Source organism: Piliocolobus tephrosceles, chromosome 3 (genome assembly GCF_002776525.5).
Source record: "Piliocolobus tephrosceles isolate RC106 chromosome 3, ASM277652v3, whole genome shotgun sequence".
Classification (NCBI taxonomy): domain Eukaryota; kingdom Metazoa; phylum Chordata; class Mammalia; order Primates; family Cercopithecidae; genus Piliocolobus; species Piliocolobus tephrosceles.
Window position 1 is genome coordinate 48,841,931 of NC_045436.1, and position 13,848 is coordinate 48,855,778.

Consider the following 13,848-nt stretch of genomic DNA (forward strand, 5'->3'; position numbering starts at 1 on the left):
CGCCTGGGTAATTTTTGTGTTTTTAACAGAGATGGAGTTTCACCGTGTTGGCCAGGCTGATCTTGAACTTCTGACTCAGGTGATCCACCCATCTCAGCCTCCCAAAGTGCTGGGATTACAGACGTGAGCCACCATGCCCAGCTCGCCTCATAATTACTAACAAATAATCTTCTGTTAGTTTATCCAGACTGGTCTGAAGAAGTTGATCATTTACATTTCCTTGACATGGAGAAATTTAATTGGGAAAGGGAGCCAAAAAACTTTCCTAAACAATGACCATTTCATTTCACTAGTACCCAAAATGCAGTTTTTGTTCTTTTTGGCTAATATGCCTTTATGTCAACAGTTCTAGCCTACAGAAGGGCATTTTGTTTAGTGGTTTGTACAATAAATTCTACCTTTTATCCAGTCAGTTTTGTTGAGCTGGTTATACTGTACTCTGACAATTCTGTCTCTCATGGTTTACCAGTGAATTGACTATTTTGCACCTGGGGCTCACATGAGAATACTAAACAGGTACGAATATGCCCCCAGCAGCTCGTGCTTTGGATATGGTGTTCCAGAGGCAGGAGAGAGCCCAGTCCATTGTCTTCCTTGGCCTTTGGTTGGCAGAGGTGGAAAGCCATTTGGCTTTCTACCCATTATAAGGACTAGAAGGTTCTAGCAGTAAAAAGGGTTGGTTATGTGATCTCCATGGGAATATGGACACATAGGAATGTAGGTTATTCCAAGGATACAATCTAAAGAGAGGAGTTCTGGGACAGCTCAGGAGAATTAGAAACAAAGATACAGAAGAGCTGCTGGCAGTTCCTTCTGGATGCATCTGACCTTCAAAAAGGGCTAATAAAGTAAAGCGTGGAGGGGATGTGTTTGACGGACAGCTCACTGATAACAATACTGAACAGTGCCTTGATTTGGCTGTGTATTGATTTAGTATCCCTTCCATTCCAGAGTGTCATCTGGGCCTAGATGGTCATTGTGTTTCAGAAATGAAAGATAGATCAGCCACCGTCTTGCCTGCCCCTCTTATTGTAGTAGGATGCAGAGGCAAGGTGAATTGTCCAAGTTCACATTCCTGGTTATAACTAGTTATGTGGTGCTCAGACCAAGTTCTCAGGTCTCCCCAGTCCCATCCCAGGACTTCTTAAGTGGCCCCATGCTGGCTTTTATGATTAAATATTCTTTTAGTTAGCAAATAGTAAGACCCAGAGTTTAATTAAAGATTGCTAATTGGTTCTGCTCTTATTCTCTACTGAAAATAAAGAAAGTGTTGGGTAATTTAGTTGCCTTCTGCATGAGGCAGATGTAATGTGAAAGTTGGTAGGTATTTTTGTAATTCTTTCTTGGTCTGTGTAACTCAAGGACTATTCTCGTATCCTTAGAAACACAGTGAGTTAAGAAAGCAAACAAAAATAATTGCTCGTTTTTCTTCAAGCAATACATGTTTATTGCAAAAATTACAAAATATAGATACATAAAATGAATAAAAAGAAAACAAAATACCATATCATAAATCATCACTTTCTAGACTTTAAAAAATCTCCAATATACTTTATATACCTATATATACAAATATATATCTGGGGCTACAGGTGCACGCCACCACTCCTGGCTAATTTTTGTATTTTTAGTAGAGATGAGGTTTCATCATGCTGTCCAGGCTGATCTCAAACTCCTGACCTCAAGTGATACACCCACCTCGGCCTCCCCAAGTGCTAGGATTACAGGAGTGAGCCACTGCACCTGACCTATCAATTTTAACAAGTAGATATTTTGTGTGAATATAACATAAATGATCTACTCAGTGTGTTATTGGAAATCTAGGGTTTTTTCCCCGAATGTTACTGTATTTTGAACAATCTTAGTGAATATTCTCCTAACAAAATCTTTGCACATTCTCTTAATTATCACCTTAGGATAAATTTATGGAAGTAGATATGTTGAATCAAAGAATATACATATAATTAAAAGAGCAAAAAATAAAAAGTTAAAAAGAGGATATGCATGTAATTAATATCTCTAGCCTGATTGCCCTCCAGAAAGATAGACATTTGTGTTCCCACTCTCCAGTAAAATAAGGATGTTAATACTGATTCTTACTGCCAAGGCTGAATGAGTTACCTGGGACTCTCTGTTCTCAAAGTGATTATAAAGCTGTGAGCATATTATTATGCCCATAAGAGATTATAAGCAGAGTTATGTCAGAATTTTATCATAGTTACACAAGGGCGTCTAGGCATATAATATGTACCCTTTGCAGTCAAACTTAAGAGTTCCAGGGCCCGAGAGGTTTGTGCTAAATGTATGTTAGTCGAGCAATAGTTAAGCAGCTAGTTTCTTTTCTTGACATCAGAAGACAGAAATGTTTTCTGAATCACATTTCAAGATGAGGTCTTTGTGTTCTGCTGCTTAAGATAATTCCAAAAGTAATTATTTGGTGTTTTCTGTGTTCTAGGCCTATGCTAAGGACTTGAAGTGTATTACCTGACTTAATCTGTAGCACAAACCAATGTGTTAAATGTTGTTTTTTACATATTACAGACAAGAAATCTGAAGGACAAAGAGGTTAAAGTAACTTACCCATGGCCGCAGAGTTAGCGTGTGGCATTGTAGAAGTTTGAAACCAGGTGTACTTTTTTGACGTGGTCTGAGGCATTAAGTAAAATTGCCTCACTCATAACCAGGCTTCTTCTTATTTCAGATAATTTAACCTTTATTCCTACTCGCTGCACTTGTAAAACATGTTAGAAGGCAGCAAAGTGTAGTAATTTAGAGTGTGGACTTTGAATGTGCACAGTGGCTCATGCCTGTAATCCCCACACTTTGGGAACCTGAGTTGGGAAGATCACTTGAGCCCAGGAGTTCGAGACCAGACTGGCTAACATAGCGAGACTCTGTCTCTATTAAAATGAATAAATAAATGAAAAAATATTAAAAAAAAAAAAAAGAATGTAGGCTTCAGAGCCAGAAAAATATGGATATGTTTGACAGTTTTGTTGTTTTTTTTGCAACAGGATCTCACTCTGTAGTGGAGTGAGCAAGGCTGGAATGCAGTGGCACAGTCACAGCTCACTGCAGCCTTGATCTCCCGTTCTTAGGTGACCCCGTACCTCAGCCTCCTGAGTAGCTGGCACACACCATCACACCCTGGTAATTTTTGTAGTTTTTGTAGAGATAGGGTTTCACCATGTTGCCCATGCTGGTCTCGAACTTCTAGGCTCAAGTGATCCACCTACCTTGGCCCCTCAAAGTGCTGGGATTACAGGTGTGAGCCACCGTGCCCGGCCTGTTTGACATTTCAGTAGTTAAGTGTGATGCCTATTCTTGGTAAGCACAAATAACAGAGGGCATTATCATTATCATCTTACTTAACCTGATTATAATTATAACTTTAGTTAGATGTGGATTTTGAAAAAGTATATTTTCATTTGTTTCTAAAAATGTTTCAAATCACCATGTTATTTTTGGGTTTTGTCTCTTGCCCTCTCTGAATGTAAGTTTGCAATTTTTCTGGGTGTAGAAAGTACAAGGTGGCTTGGTAAATACAGGGACAAGTTAAATGTTGCTCCAGTGTGTGGAGTAATACTCTTGCCTTCATTTGGTATGGAAACTTCAAAATTATCATCTCTGTGGCTAAGATTATATTGGAAAAGGCCATAATACAGATGATTTCTTCATTTGGTTCCCTTTATTTAATTAGCTTCAAGTGCTATTCATGTGAGCTCGGTGATCCACATAGCCTGCTCTGAATCTGAAAATACTAGGTCAGTTGCTTTTTAATCCTTTGGAGGCTTATTGGGTTTTTTGTTTTGTTTTCTGCTATGTGATGAGTGGTTTTTATTTTTATATGCACATACAAGTGTACCTACACATGTGCGTACATACACTTATGATCAATGGGAATTTACCATTTTAGTTATTCTACAATACAGGTGTTTCTCAAGTTCTGCAGTCCCAGAAACAAAATGTATTATTCCTAGGAGATAGAAAGAAAAAAAATGTATTATGAATCATGCATCATGCAAGAAATATCTGCCAAATATCTATCAATGGAGCCTTAAACCTTTGTTCTTAATCCTCAGAGGCCAGACATGATAGAATCATTTGGAGGTTCATCTTCTATTTATTTCAAGTAGACTTCATGACTTTAAGATAGATTTCAAACTAGATGAATAATTAGACTATGATGATTTCGTATTTTTCATCATTGCAGACAACATGAAAAAGTTTGTCCAGGTGTATATTTAGGGTTTCTGGCCATTACCCTAAAAAACTGCTCTAAATGATGAAGATTCTTATGTTTTAGAAATCAATGTCTAAACCTTAAGCCTATCAAGCGTTCTAGTTTTTAGCCACAGCAGAATGCTTTAACTTGCATTTCCTGAAGGATTCTCATACCCAACCTCAGGGTTCTTTGTTATTCCAGCTGATTACACAGTCGGGTCAGCTTGTTTTTCCTGCTGCATCTCTGTAAATGGGGCCTGTCCAGAAAATCTACAGCCAAGCCATTCCTTTCTCTTCTGAGTGTCCTAACACAGTTTCTTCAAGCTGCTGGATAAACAGATTAGTTCCTTGTCAGGGTCATGACAAAGGAGCTTCATACTATCTCACTTTAACAACAAGTTCTTAGACTTGAATTATTGCAGTACGTGTACTTACTTACTTGAGAACTGGAAGAGCCATTTATAAGCAACATTTGGGATTCAAACACGTTTCCTTTGGAGTCTCACAGGTTGCTAAGGAGTGGTCCAGAAAAAGTGGCATTTGTTCTGATATTGCTGAGAGGTAACTTGGACCCTTTTCTCTGGGGTGAGAAGTGACAGAAGTGGCCACCTGCTTCCAGAAGTATTTTTGCTGGATTGGCATCTTCAGACGATAGTGGTTAATTCAGTCCTGGCTTTAGATATCCTCATAGTTTCAGTGACCAGAACCTGGAGCTGGAACACCTGTCCTCACTGCTTCTTTGTGCATTTAGGAGAGCGTTCAGAGAATATGGTGCATTTGTGCAGTAAATATAAATTTAAAAACATACTTTGACATTATTCTCCCCAGAAAGTATCTGTTGGGTCTAGACAGGAATCCATAGTTCAATTCCTAAAGCTGCTGTTTACTGATGGTGTTTGTCTTTTTTTGTTTCTAAAATAGCATATGATGATAATGGGTTCATACTATGATACACAAAGTTTTTCTGACTCTTGAGTGGTGCTCTCACCATGCTCTGTCCTTTACCAAGTCATCACACCAGAACCTTTACTTTTAGAGTTCCTGCTACAATGGTCATAGAATCCAGTCTTCTGAAACTTCTTAGGCTTGGATGTAGCCAGAAGAAACCTCCAAAACCTCTTTTGGCTGTACTGAAACAGCCACAAAGCACTGAGCATGCCGAAAGGCTTGAAGATCCTGGGACTTACGGTCCCAGTACCTCTCCTGTACATGGGAGTAATGAGTGGCTGGTGATGACTCCAAAAGGCCAGGCTTTTCATGTGACACAAGTATGGGAGGAAGGACAGGAGGCAGAGGACAGAACAAAAACAGTACAAGCAGAAGCAATAGGTTTGGGGCTAGTGCTGGTAAAGGAAGATAGACATGTAGGCATTACCTACCTCATAGCGAGCAGTAGAGAAAAGAGCCAGTGGTGAGAACAATGTTGGAGGTGGATGGTGGGGATTATGGAAATGATGGACAGTGGACAGTGTGAAACAGCAGATCCTGGGGCAGCAGAGGAGGCAACAGATGGGGAAACAGTGATAGTAAACCTGAACTTCAGTGCAAGATTACTCAGATGACTATTTGAAGATGGGGTGGGAAAGATACATTAGCCATGTGGACCTTCATATAATGTCAGTGAAGGTTAGAGGTACAAGCAGATGTTTAGTGAATGAGTGCATTCATATGGGCATATACCATTTCTGCTATGGAAGTGTGTGTGTGGTGGGGATGTACATATAGAAATGTGTGCATAAAGAAACCTTCATCCTTTCTTTATGCATAAAGCACACAGGCCTGGCACGGTGGCTCATGCCTGTAATCCCAGCACTTCAGGAGGCCAAGGCTGGCAGATTGCTTGAGGCCAGGAGTTTGAGACCTACTAAAAATATAAAAACAATTAGCGGGGTGTTGTGAGATGCACCAGTAGTCCCAGCTACTGGGGAGGCTGAGGTGATAGGATCTCCTGAGCCCCAGGAGGTTGAGGATGCAGTGAACCAAGATCATGCCACTGTACTCTAGCCTGGGCAACAGAGTGTGACTCTGTCCCCGGCCAAAAAAAAAAAGAGGGGGGAAGGGAAGGGGAGGGGAGGGGAGGGAAGGGAAGGGAGGGAGAAGGGAGGAGGAAGGGGGGGAAGGGAGGGGAGGAAGGGGGAAGGGAGGGGAGGAAGGGGGAAGGGGAGGAAGGAGGAAGGGAAAAGAATGGGGAAGGGAAAGGAAAAGGGAGAAGGGAAGGGAAAAGGGAGAAAGGAAGGGCAAAGAGGGAAAGGGGGAAGAGAAGGGCAAAGGGGGAAAGGAGGAAGGGAAGGGCAAAGGGGGAAGGGAAAGTAAAAGGGGGAAGGGAAGGAGGAAGGGAAGGGTAGAGGGAAGGGAAGGGGGAAGGGAAGGAGGGAAGGAAGGAGGAAGGGAAGCTTTGAAAGCAGCGTGTACAAAACTGATAGGTCTTGTGGCTGATGGGGGCTTTTCTATCCATGACAACCAAGGAATAGTGTTGCATTCCATGGGATTCTGAAAGTAAAGTACCTGGTGTGACAACTTGGTAAAGCGCAGAGCATAGTGAGATACCAGTCAAGAGCCAGATTATCCTGGCTGAGCCAAGGCTCAGACTCTGCAAGGCACATCTGTGATCAATGTAGGCAGGGACAGATGAGAGGCAAAACAGAGACGAATCATGCCGCCTGGGTCTGCAGAAGTCAGTCCTGTGGTTCCCAGGAATACCTCTGTCCTAAGGTGCAGTCCATCTGACAGTGCCAACAAGCACAGATGGAAGAGCCGGGTGGAGGATTCATGGCTGGCCTTTATTCTGCACAGGGCTCTCTCTGTGTCTGTCGCATGTCACAGCTGGTGCTGGTGATGACCTGGTTACAGACAAGGAAGCACTCTGTATGTCTGAAAAAATGTTCCAATTAGTATTTAAAATTTTTAAGTTTAAAATATTTTAAAGCTCTCACACTCCAAAATGACTCATTCCCTAAATATTTCAAATAGGCCTTGTACTTTGCATTTGAACAGTATTTTTACTGTCCACAATGTATCTACAGACATTAGCCCTTGTGATTTTCACAGTATTTCTCTGAGATGGGTAAAGGTGGTGGTTGTTGCTTTGTTGGAGTCTCTCTCTCTCCACAGGGTCTCACCCTGTTGCCCAGGCTGAAGTGCCATGTCACCATCATGGCTCACTGCAGCCTCAAACTCTTGGGTTCAAACTATCCTCCCGCATCAGCCTCTGGCGTATCTAGGAGCTATGGGTGTGTGCCACCACTCCCGGCCAATTTTTTAATTTTTTGTAGAGATGAGGTCCTCACTATGTTCCCCAGGCTGGTCTCAAACTCCTGGCCTCAAGTGATCCCCTCACCTCCCAAAGCACTGGGATGAGAGGAGTGTGCCACTGCCCCCAGCCAGTTTTGTGCTTTTAACTGATCTCAATTTTACAGAATTTGAGACCGAGATTAAGCACCTGTCTAAAGTCACCCAGCTGACTGTTGGCAAAGAAGGAGGGGGTACCCGGGTGTCCTGATTTCAGAGTCTTGCCATGACATTATAGGACAGTTATCCCACTACTTTTACACGTGGTAATCTATGGCCCCAAAGGAGCAAGTATGGAAAATACCCAGGAAGAGGAGCAATGTATTCTTCAGTGTTTTCACTGGACTCTTCTCCACTAAGAGACCTGCTTTTTTTTTTTTTTTTTCTTTTAGACAGGGTCTCAATGCGTCACTGTCAAAGCTGGAGTACAGTGGTGTGATCCTGGCTCACTGCAACCTCAACTTCCTAGGCTCATGTGGACTTCTCACCTCCGCCTCCCAAGTAGCTGGAATACAGGCACACGCCGCCACGTCTGACTAATTTTTCTTCTTATTATTTGTAGAGACTGGGTCTCCCCATGTTACCCAGGCTGATCTTGAACTCCTGGGCTCTAGTGATCCTCCTGCCTTAGCCTCCCGAAGTGCCAGGATTACAGGCATGAGCCACTGCACTCAGCCAATACCTGCTTTTCATTCTTCACATAAGCATCCCTTGTAGGCAATTTTGATGTTTAGTCTCAAAGTAAAAGAAAGTAAATGTGGGTTTTGTTTTGCCTTTCCTCAGTGTATCTGAAATTTGTCATTCTCTCTCTCATGAATTTCTTTCTCTCATTCTCTCAGAGATTTTAGTTCTGCCACAGTTCTGAGTATAATTGCAGATACACTGGTGTCTCCTGTCTTTCTTTGTCAAGAATCAGAGATTCTGAGATCTCACTGATGACAAAGAACAGAGAGAAAAGGCACTTTAAAGAAAACAAGTAAAATATAACTTGGAAATCGAAGGAGAATCCTGAAGGGTGAATCAATGGAATCACAAAATCCTTCTTCAGTTCTGGAATGAGCAGTACATACTATATATACACACACGCACACATATACACACACACATATGTGTATATATATATGACACACACACATATATATGATATATGGACAAATTATAAAAAGCCATTTTTCTATAAGATCATTAACAATCACTAGGGGAATTTAGTCCAGTATCTTTATACCCCCACCCTGATGGCATACCTGTTATGCCCTGCAGCTGTGAACAGAAACAGAATAGTGATTACATATGCTGCAAAGCTGATTGTTTAAGTTTGGAGGTTGTCAGAAGAGGTATCTTAAATGCTTCTTATTATTGACCAAAATGTGGTGACTTGGTTGAGGCTACAAGGATGACCTCATCCCATTACATTTCGAGGCAACCGTGCTAATGAGAGCCAGGCTGCTATTCCCTAGCGATAGTCCATTTTCACATCTCATTCATAATTGAAGTGAGTGAGAGTAATTTTTTGGCCATTATAGGAGGTGGTTACATCAGTTCTCCAGTGGCATACCAAAGATCTCATATTGTTGCAACTTAACAACTGTAACCTGGTATCATAAGATCTATGTTGCTCTGTAAAGTGCAAATTCTAGAAGGGAGGAAAGGGGAGGGATGTGCTAAACTCTAGTCTAGAAAAGTGAATTTGAGAAGTGTTGCTGCCTTCTGATCTGAAACAGTGTCCTCAAAGCCTCTGCACTCACCTAATCAAACTTGATTATAACACAACTTGATTATAATATTACTCTTGCGTTTCCACATCCTTAAATATCTTGTGTGTGTGTCTCCTCTGGAGGAGAGAAAACATTTAAAGGCAGAGCTCTTGGTCCGATAGTCTCCTTTGATGGTATAGACTATACTGACAAAGTGAGCCTGGTTTTTAAAATATCTTTGGCATGAAATCTGACATGAATTATTATTTTCATTTGTACAGGTGGTTCCAGGAAAGAAATCACTGAACACTGGGAATGGCTTGAGCAAAATCTCTTGCAGACACTCTCCATCTTTGAAAATGAGAATGATATCACCACATTCGTGAGAGGAAAAATACAGGTAGTGGGATAAAAGAAAAACCTTTTTAGTTGGAAATAATTTCAAATTTATAGAAATGTTGTAAAAATAAGAATTGAATAAAACATACCTGTATCCCTTTACCCAAATTCACCTGATAACATTTTACACCATTTGCTTTGTTGTGTGTGTTTGCCTCCTCTCCTGAATAGTTCAGTGTGTATTTTCTAAGAATAGGGCTATTCTTTTTTTTTCTTTTATTGATACATGATATTTTACATATTTATGGGGTACATGTAAGTGTTTTTTACATCATAAAATGTGAAATGATCAAGTCAAGGTATTTGGGGTATTCATCATCTGGAGTATTTATTATTTCTATGTGTTGGTAACATTTCAAGTCCTCTCTTCTAGCTACTTTGAAAGAGACAATATATTGTTGCTAACTATAGTCACCTAGTCACTATGAAACATTAGAACTTATTTCTTCTGTCTAACTGTAAGTTTGTACCATTCACCAGCCTCTTTGTTCCCCATCCCACCTTCACAACTTTCCTAGCCTCTAGAATCTATCATTCTACTCTATCTCCATGTGACCAAGTTTTTAAGCTCCCACATGTGAATAAGAACATGCAGGATGTTCTATTAAATAACAACACTACATTTATCACCTGCAGTATTTAACATTATATGTACGTTTAACATTAATACTAGAATATCTGACACACATTCTAATTTCGTTAACTGGCCCACTTACTGCCCTTTGTAGCCTTCCCTACCCCCACTCCAGTACAAGTTATAATCTAGGAAGACATTGCATTTAGTTTTCATTTTTTAGTCTCCTTCAGCCTGGAATATTTCCGTAGCCTTTCCTTGTCTTGTATGACATTGAGGTTTTTAAAGTATAAAATTCTGGGTTTTTTACTAGAATGTTTTCATTATGCATTTTGTCAGATATTATGAATCGATTCAGATGTTGCGTTCCTGGATAGAATACTGTGTAGGTGATCCTGTGTCCTCCTCAAGGTACTATTTCTTGAGGCACGTGACACTCATTTACCCCTCTTTGGCATTATAAGCCCAAGGTGTTATATCCAATTTCTCCACTGTAGATTTCCTAATTTTGGCTTTGCAGATACTAAACAGTTTTCTGTAAGAAAAGATTTTCAGGCCACACAAATATATCACTCCTTGTCAAAATTTCCCTCTTGATTTAGGATCGATCCATTGATGATTTTTCATCTGAACCAGTCTTTACTGTGATAGTTGACAAGATGGTAATTTTATAAAATAATGCTTGTCCAATTCCAGGCCTCTCCCACATTTACCATTTGGCAACTATTGTTCTACTATAAGCAAGAGCCTTCCCTCCATTTATCTATTATTTATTGATGATTGATATGGACTCATGGATTCCTATATTTTCCAGTTTTTTATGTTTCGTTACTGGACTTAATTATTTTGGTGCTCACACTATCCCAGATTTAGAGGGAGCCCCTACAAATTGCCTCCTTTGTCCTTGTCATAGTCCCCATTTATTTATTTATTTATTTATTGAGACAGAGTTTCGCTCTTGTTGCCCAGGCTAGAGTGCAGTGGTGTGATCTGTGCTCACTGCAACCTCTGCCTCCTGGGTTCAAGCGATTCTCCTGCCTCAGGAGATCAAACCTGCAGTGAGCCATGATTGCACTACTGCACTCCAGCCTGGGCAACAGAGTGAGACTCTGTCTCAAAAAAAGAAAAAAAAGAGCTGTAGGAAGAAACTAAAGCTTAGAAGTGACAATAGCCAGGAGAAATAAGTAAAACAAACAAGGACCAATTATGTCAAACAGGCATTTTCCTTTTTGTTTGTATTACACCAAAAATGTCAGATTTAATTCCCCTGAAACCAATTATGAGGAATGATTTGCTATTAATGCAGTTATGTGTGAAAGAATGTCATTCATGTGCAAATGAATGATTTAAGCTTTCACATATTGTCCAATAATCAAGGGAACCAACAAAGTTATTTGTTTTAAGACCTAATTAACTTTTATAAATTATAAATGTAATAGTTAACTACAGATGCAACCTTAATCCAAACAACTTATGTAGCATTTTGTGTATTTCTAACCAGACCTCCTTTTTCTTAACTATTTGTTTTATTTTTTTAATTAGAGACAGAGTCTCACTACATTGCCCAGGCTGGTCTTGAACTTCTAGGCTCAAGCAATCCACCCACCTCAGCTTCCCAAAGTGATGGAAGTACAGGCCTGAGTCACCATGCCCGGCCTCCCCACTTCTAATACGCATATTGTCATAATAGTGGTCTCATGTACATATAATTTTGTTCTCTTCTTTTTTTCTTGATCGGTATCTACAATATTGTTATATAATTTTTAGTTATTATTCCCTAATTGACTTTACCATTTCTGTCTTTCTAGAAGTCACCTTAGCTTCTAGACTAGTGGATGGCAGGTACAAATAAAAATCCAGTTAATACTTTTGTTCAAATAGTATAACTTTACCCACAGGCTGTATTTTTCCCCCTTTGGGATAGATTACAAAATTTGAATGAATGGGTTAAGTAGTTTAAGTATTTTTAATACACCTTAGTAGATATGTCAGTATATTAAAATCTCTGTGTGATTACACCGTTGCTTGCTTTCAGCATTTTGGTTGTTTAAATTGTTTTTCAAATATAATAGGTAGAAGTTAAGGCCTTAATGTTTTAGTTTTGTCTTTGGTTATTATGGGGTTGAATAGTTTTTCATGTTTGCTAAGTTAAATTTCTCCTTTCTGTAAATTACCTGCCAATGTTCTTTTGCATATTTAAATTTATATTGAATATCTGATATAATAGGATTTTCCAAAGTCATAAGAAGCTCTTGCCTAGAACTGGAATGACCTATTTTATATTATGTGAAACCTGTAGAAAGACCTGTAGAACCTGGGAAGGAGCTATTCTATCCTTTGTTCCATATTCTAGTCTACCTGGCTAAAAAATTATAGCCAACTAAGAAAAGGTTCTACATTCTGGATTATTTCCTTTCTTAGAGTTGAGAAAGTTGGGATATTAGCCTTATGGAGACTATTAGCCTCACTGTTGAAATGAGCTGGCAAGGCCTTGTCTGTTGATACTAGTATATTAGACCCTGGAGTGTTTCTGAGTGATGGTTCTTGGCTGTATTTACTCTCATATATAAAAGCATTTTCTCTTTAAAATTTCGATGAGCAGGCTGGGCGCGGTGGCTCTTGCCTGTAATCCTAGCATTTTTAGGAGGCCACGGTGGGCAGATCACCTGAGGTCAGGAGTTCGAGACCAGCCTGACCAACATGCAGAAACCTCATCTCTACTAAAAATACAAAAAAAAATTAGCCAGGCATGGTGATGCATGCCCGTAATCCTAGGTACTCGGGAGGCTGAGGCAGGAGAATCGCTTGAACCCAGGAGGCGAGGAGGTGGAGGTTGCAGTGAGCTGAGATCAAGCTATTGCCCTCCAGCCTAGGCAACAAGAGCAGAACTCCATCTCAAAAAAAAAAAAAAAAAAAAAAAAATTCAATGAGCATTCTAGAAATGTGGTATTTAATAGATCTTTAGATAGCATAGTTCTGCTCAAAATGTGTAGCTTTTATTTGGTTTGTTATGTGTCACTCATTCTCAAATTCTGCTCATTTTGACTTTAGATAAGAGTGCTACTGCAGTGACCCAGGAGAATAGCATGTTAGCCCTCTTGAGGGTTTGCAGGCTTACCCTGAGTTGTTAGCCTTTGGTGATTCCCTGGAGGCCCAGGTGCTGCTTTCTATTAGCGGGTTCTCATTCAGTTATTTTTATGTGCTCATTCATTTATTTAATCTTTCATTTATAGATGTTTTTTGATCCTTCTCTAAAGGCACTGACAACTTTGAAATGTCACATAGGCCATAGGTGTATTTGCCAACTGCGAAAGGCATTTTTCATCCCTCTTCCCTTCTGAATTGACTTCTCCTTCCCACCCACAGGTCCCATGCCCTCATGCTGCCTTCAGTTGTCTGAATTTCTTAAAGTAACACTACCAACGCCTGTTTGTCCCTAGAATAGTCTGGGTCCAAAATTGAGCTCCCTCCTGGCCTTCATTGAGCTTAATGTCTTTGTTCTCTTGGTGGAGTGATATCAATAGTAATTAGAGGAAAATATCCTTATTTTAGATATTTTTCCAGGGAAGCATGTTGCTACTTCTATTGCTATCCTTAATGCCCTCCAGTATGACCGAGGAACAGAAGTTAGCAACTTGGTACCTAATTGCTCAGGCATTGCTAACTCCA

At 40.1% G+C, this 13,848-nt stretch overlaps 1 protein-coding gene across 1 annotated transcript in view; it reads left to right on the forward strand.

The window, feature by feature from the left end:
- Nucleotides 1–13,848, forward strand: part of TBC1D9 (TBC1 domain family member 9) — a 136,225-nt gene that overhangs the window by 59,356 nt on the left and 63,021 nt on the right. The window contains exon 3 of the mRNA XM_023225960.3: nucleotides 9,488–9,606. Within this exon, the coding sequence (XP_023081728.1) occupies nucleotides 9,488–9,606 (119 nt within the window). The remainder of the gene's footprint in view (nucleotides 1–9,487; nucleotides 9,607–13,848) is intronic.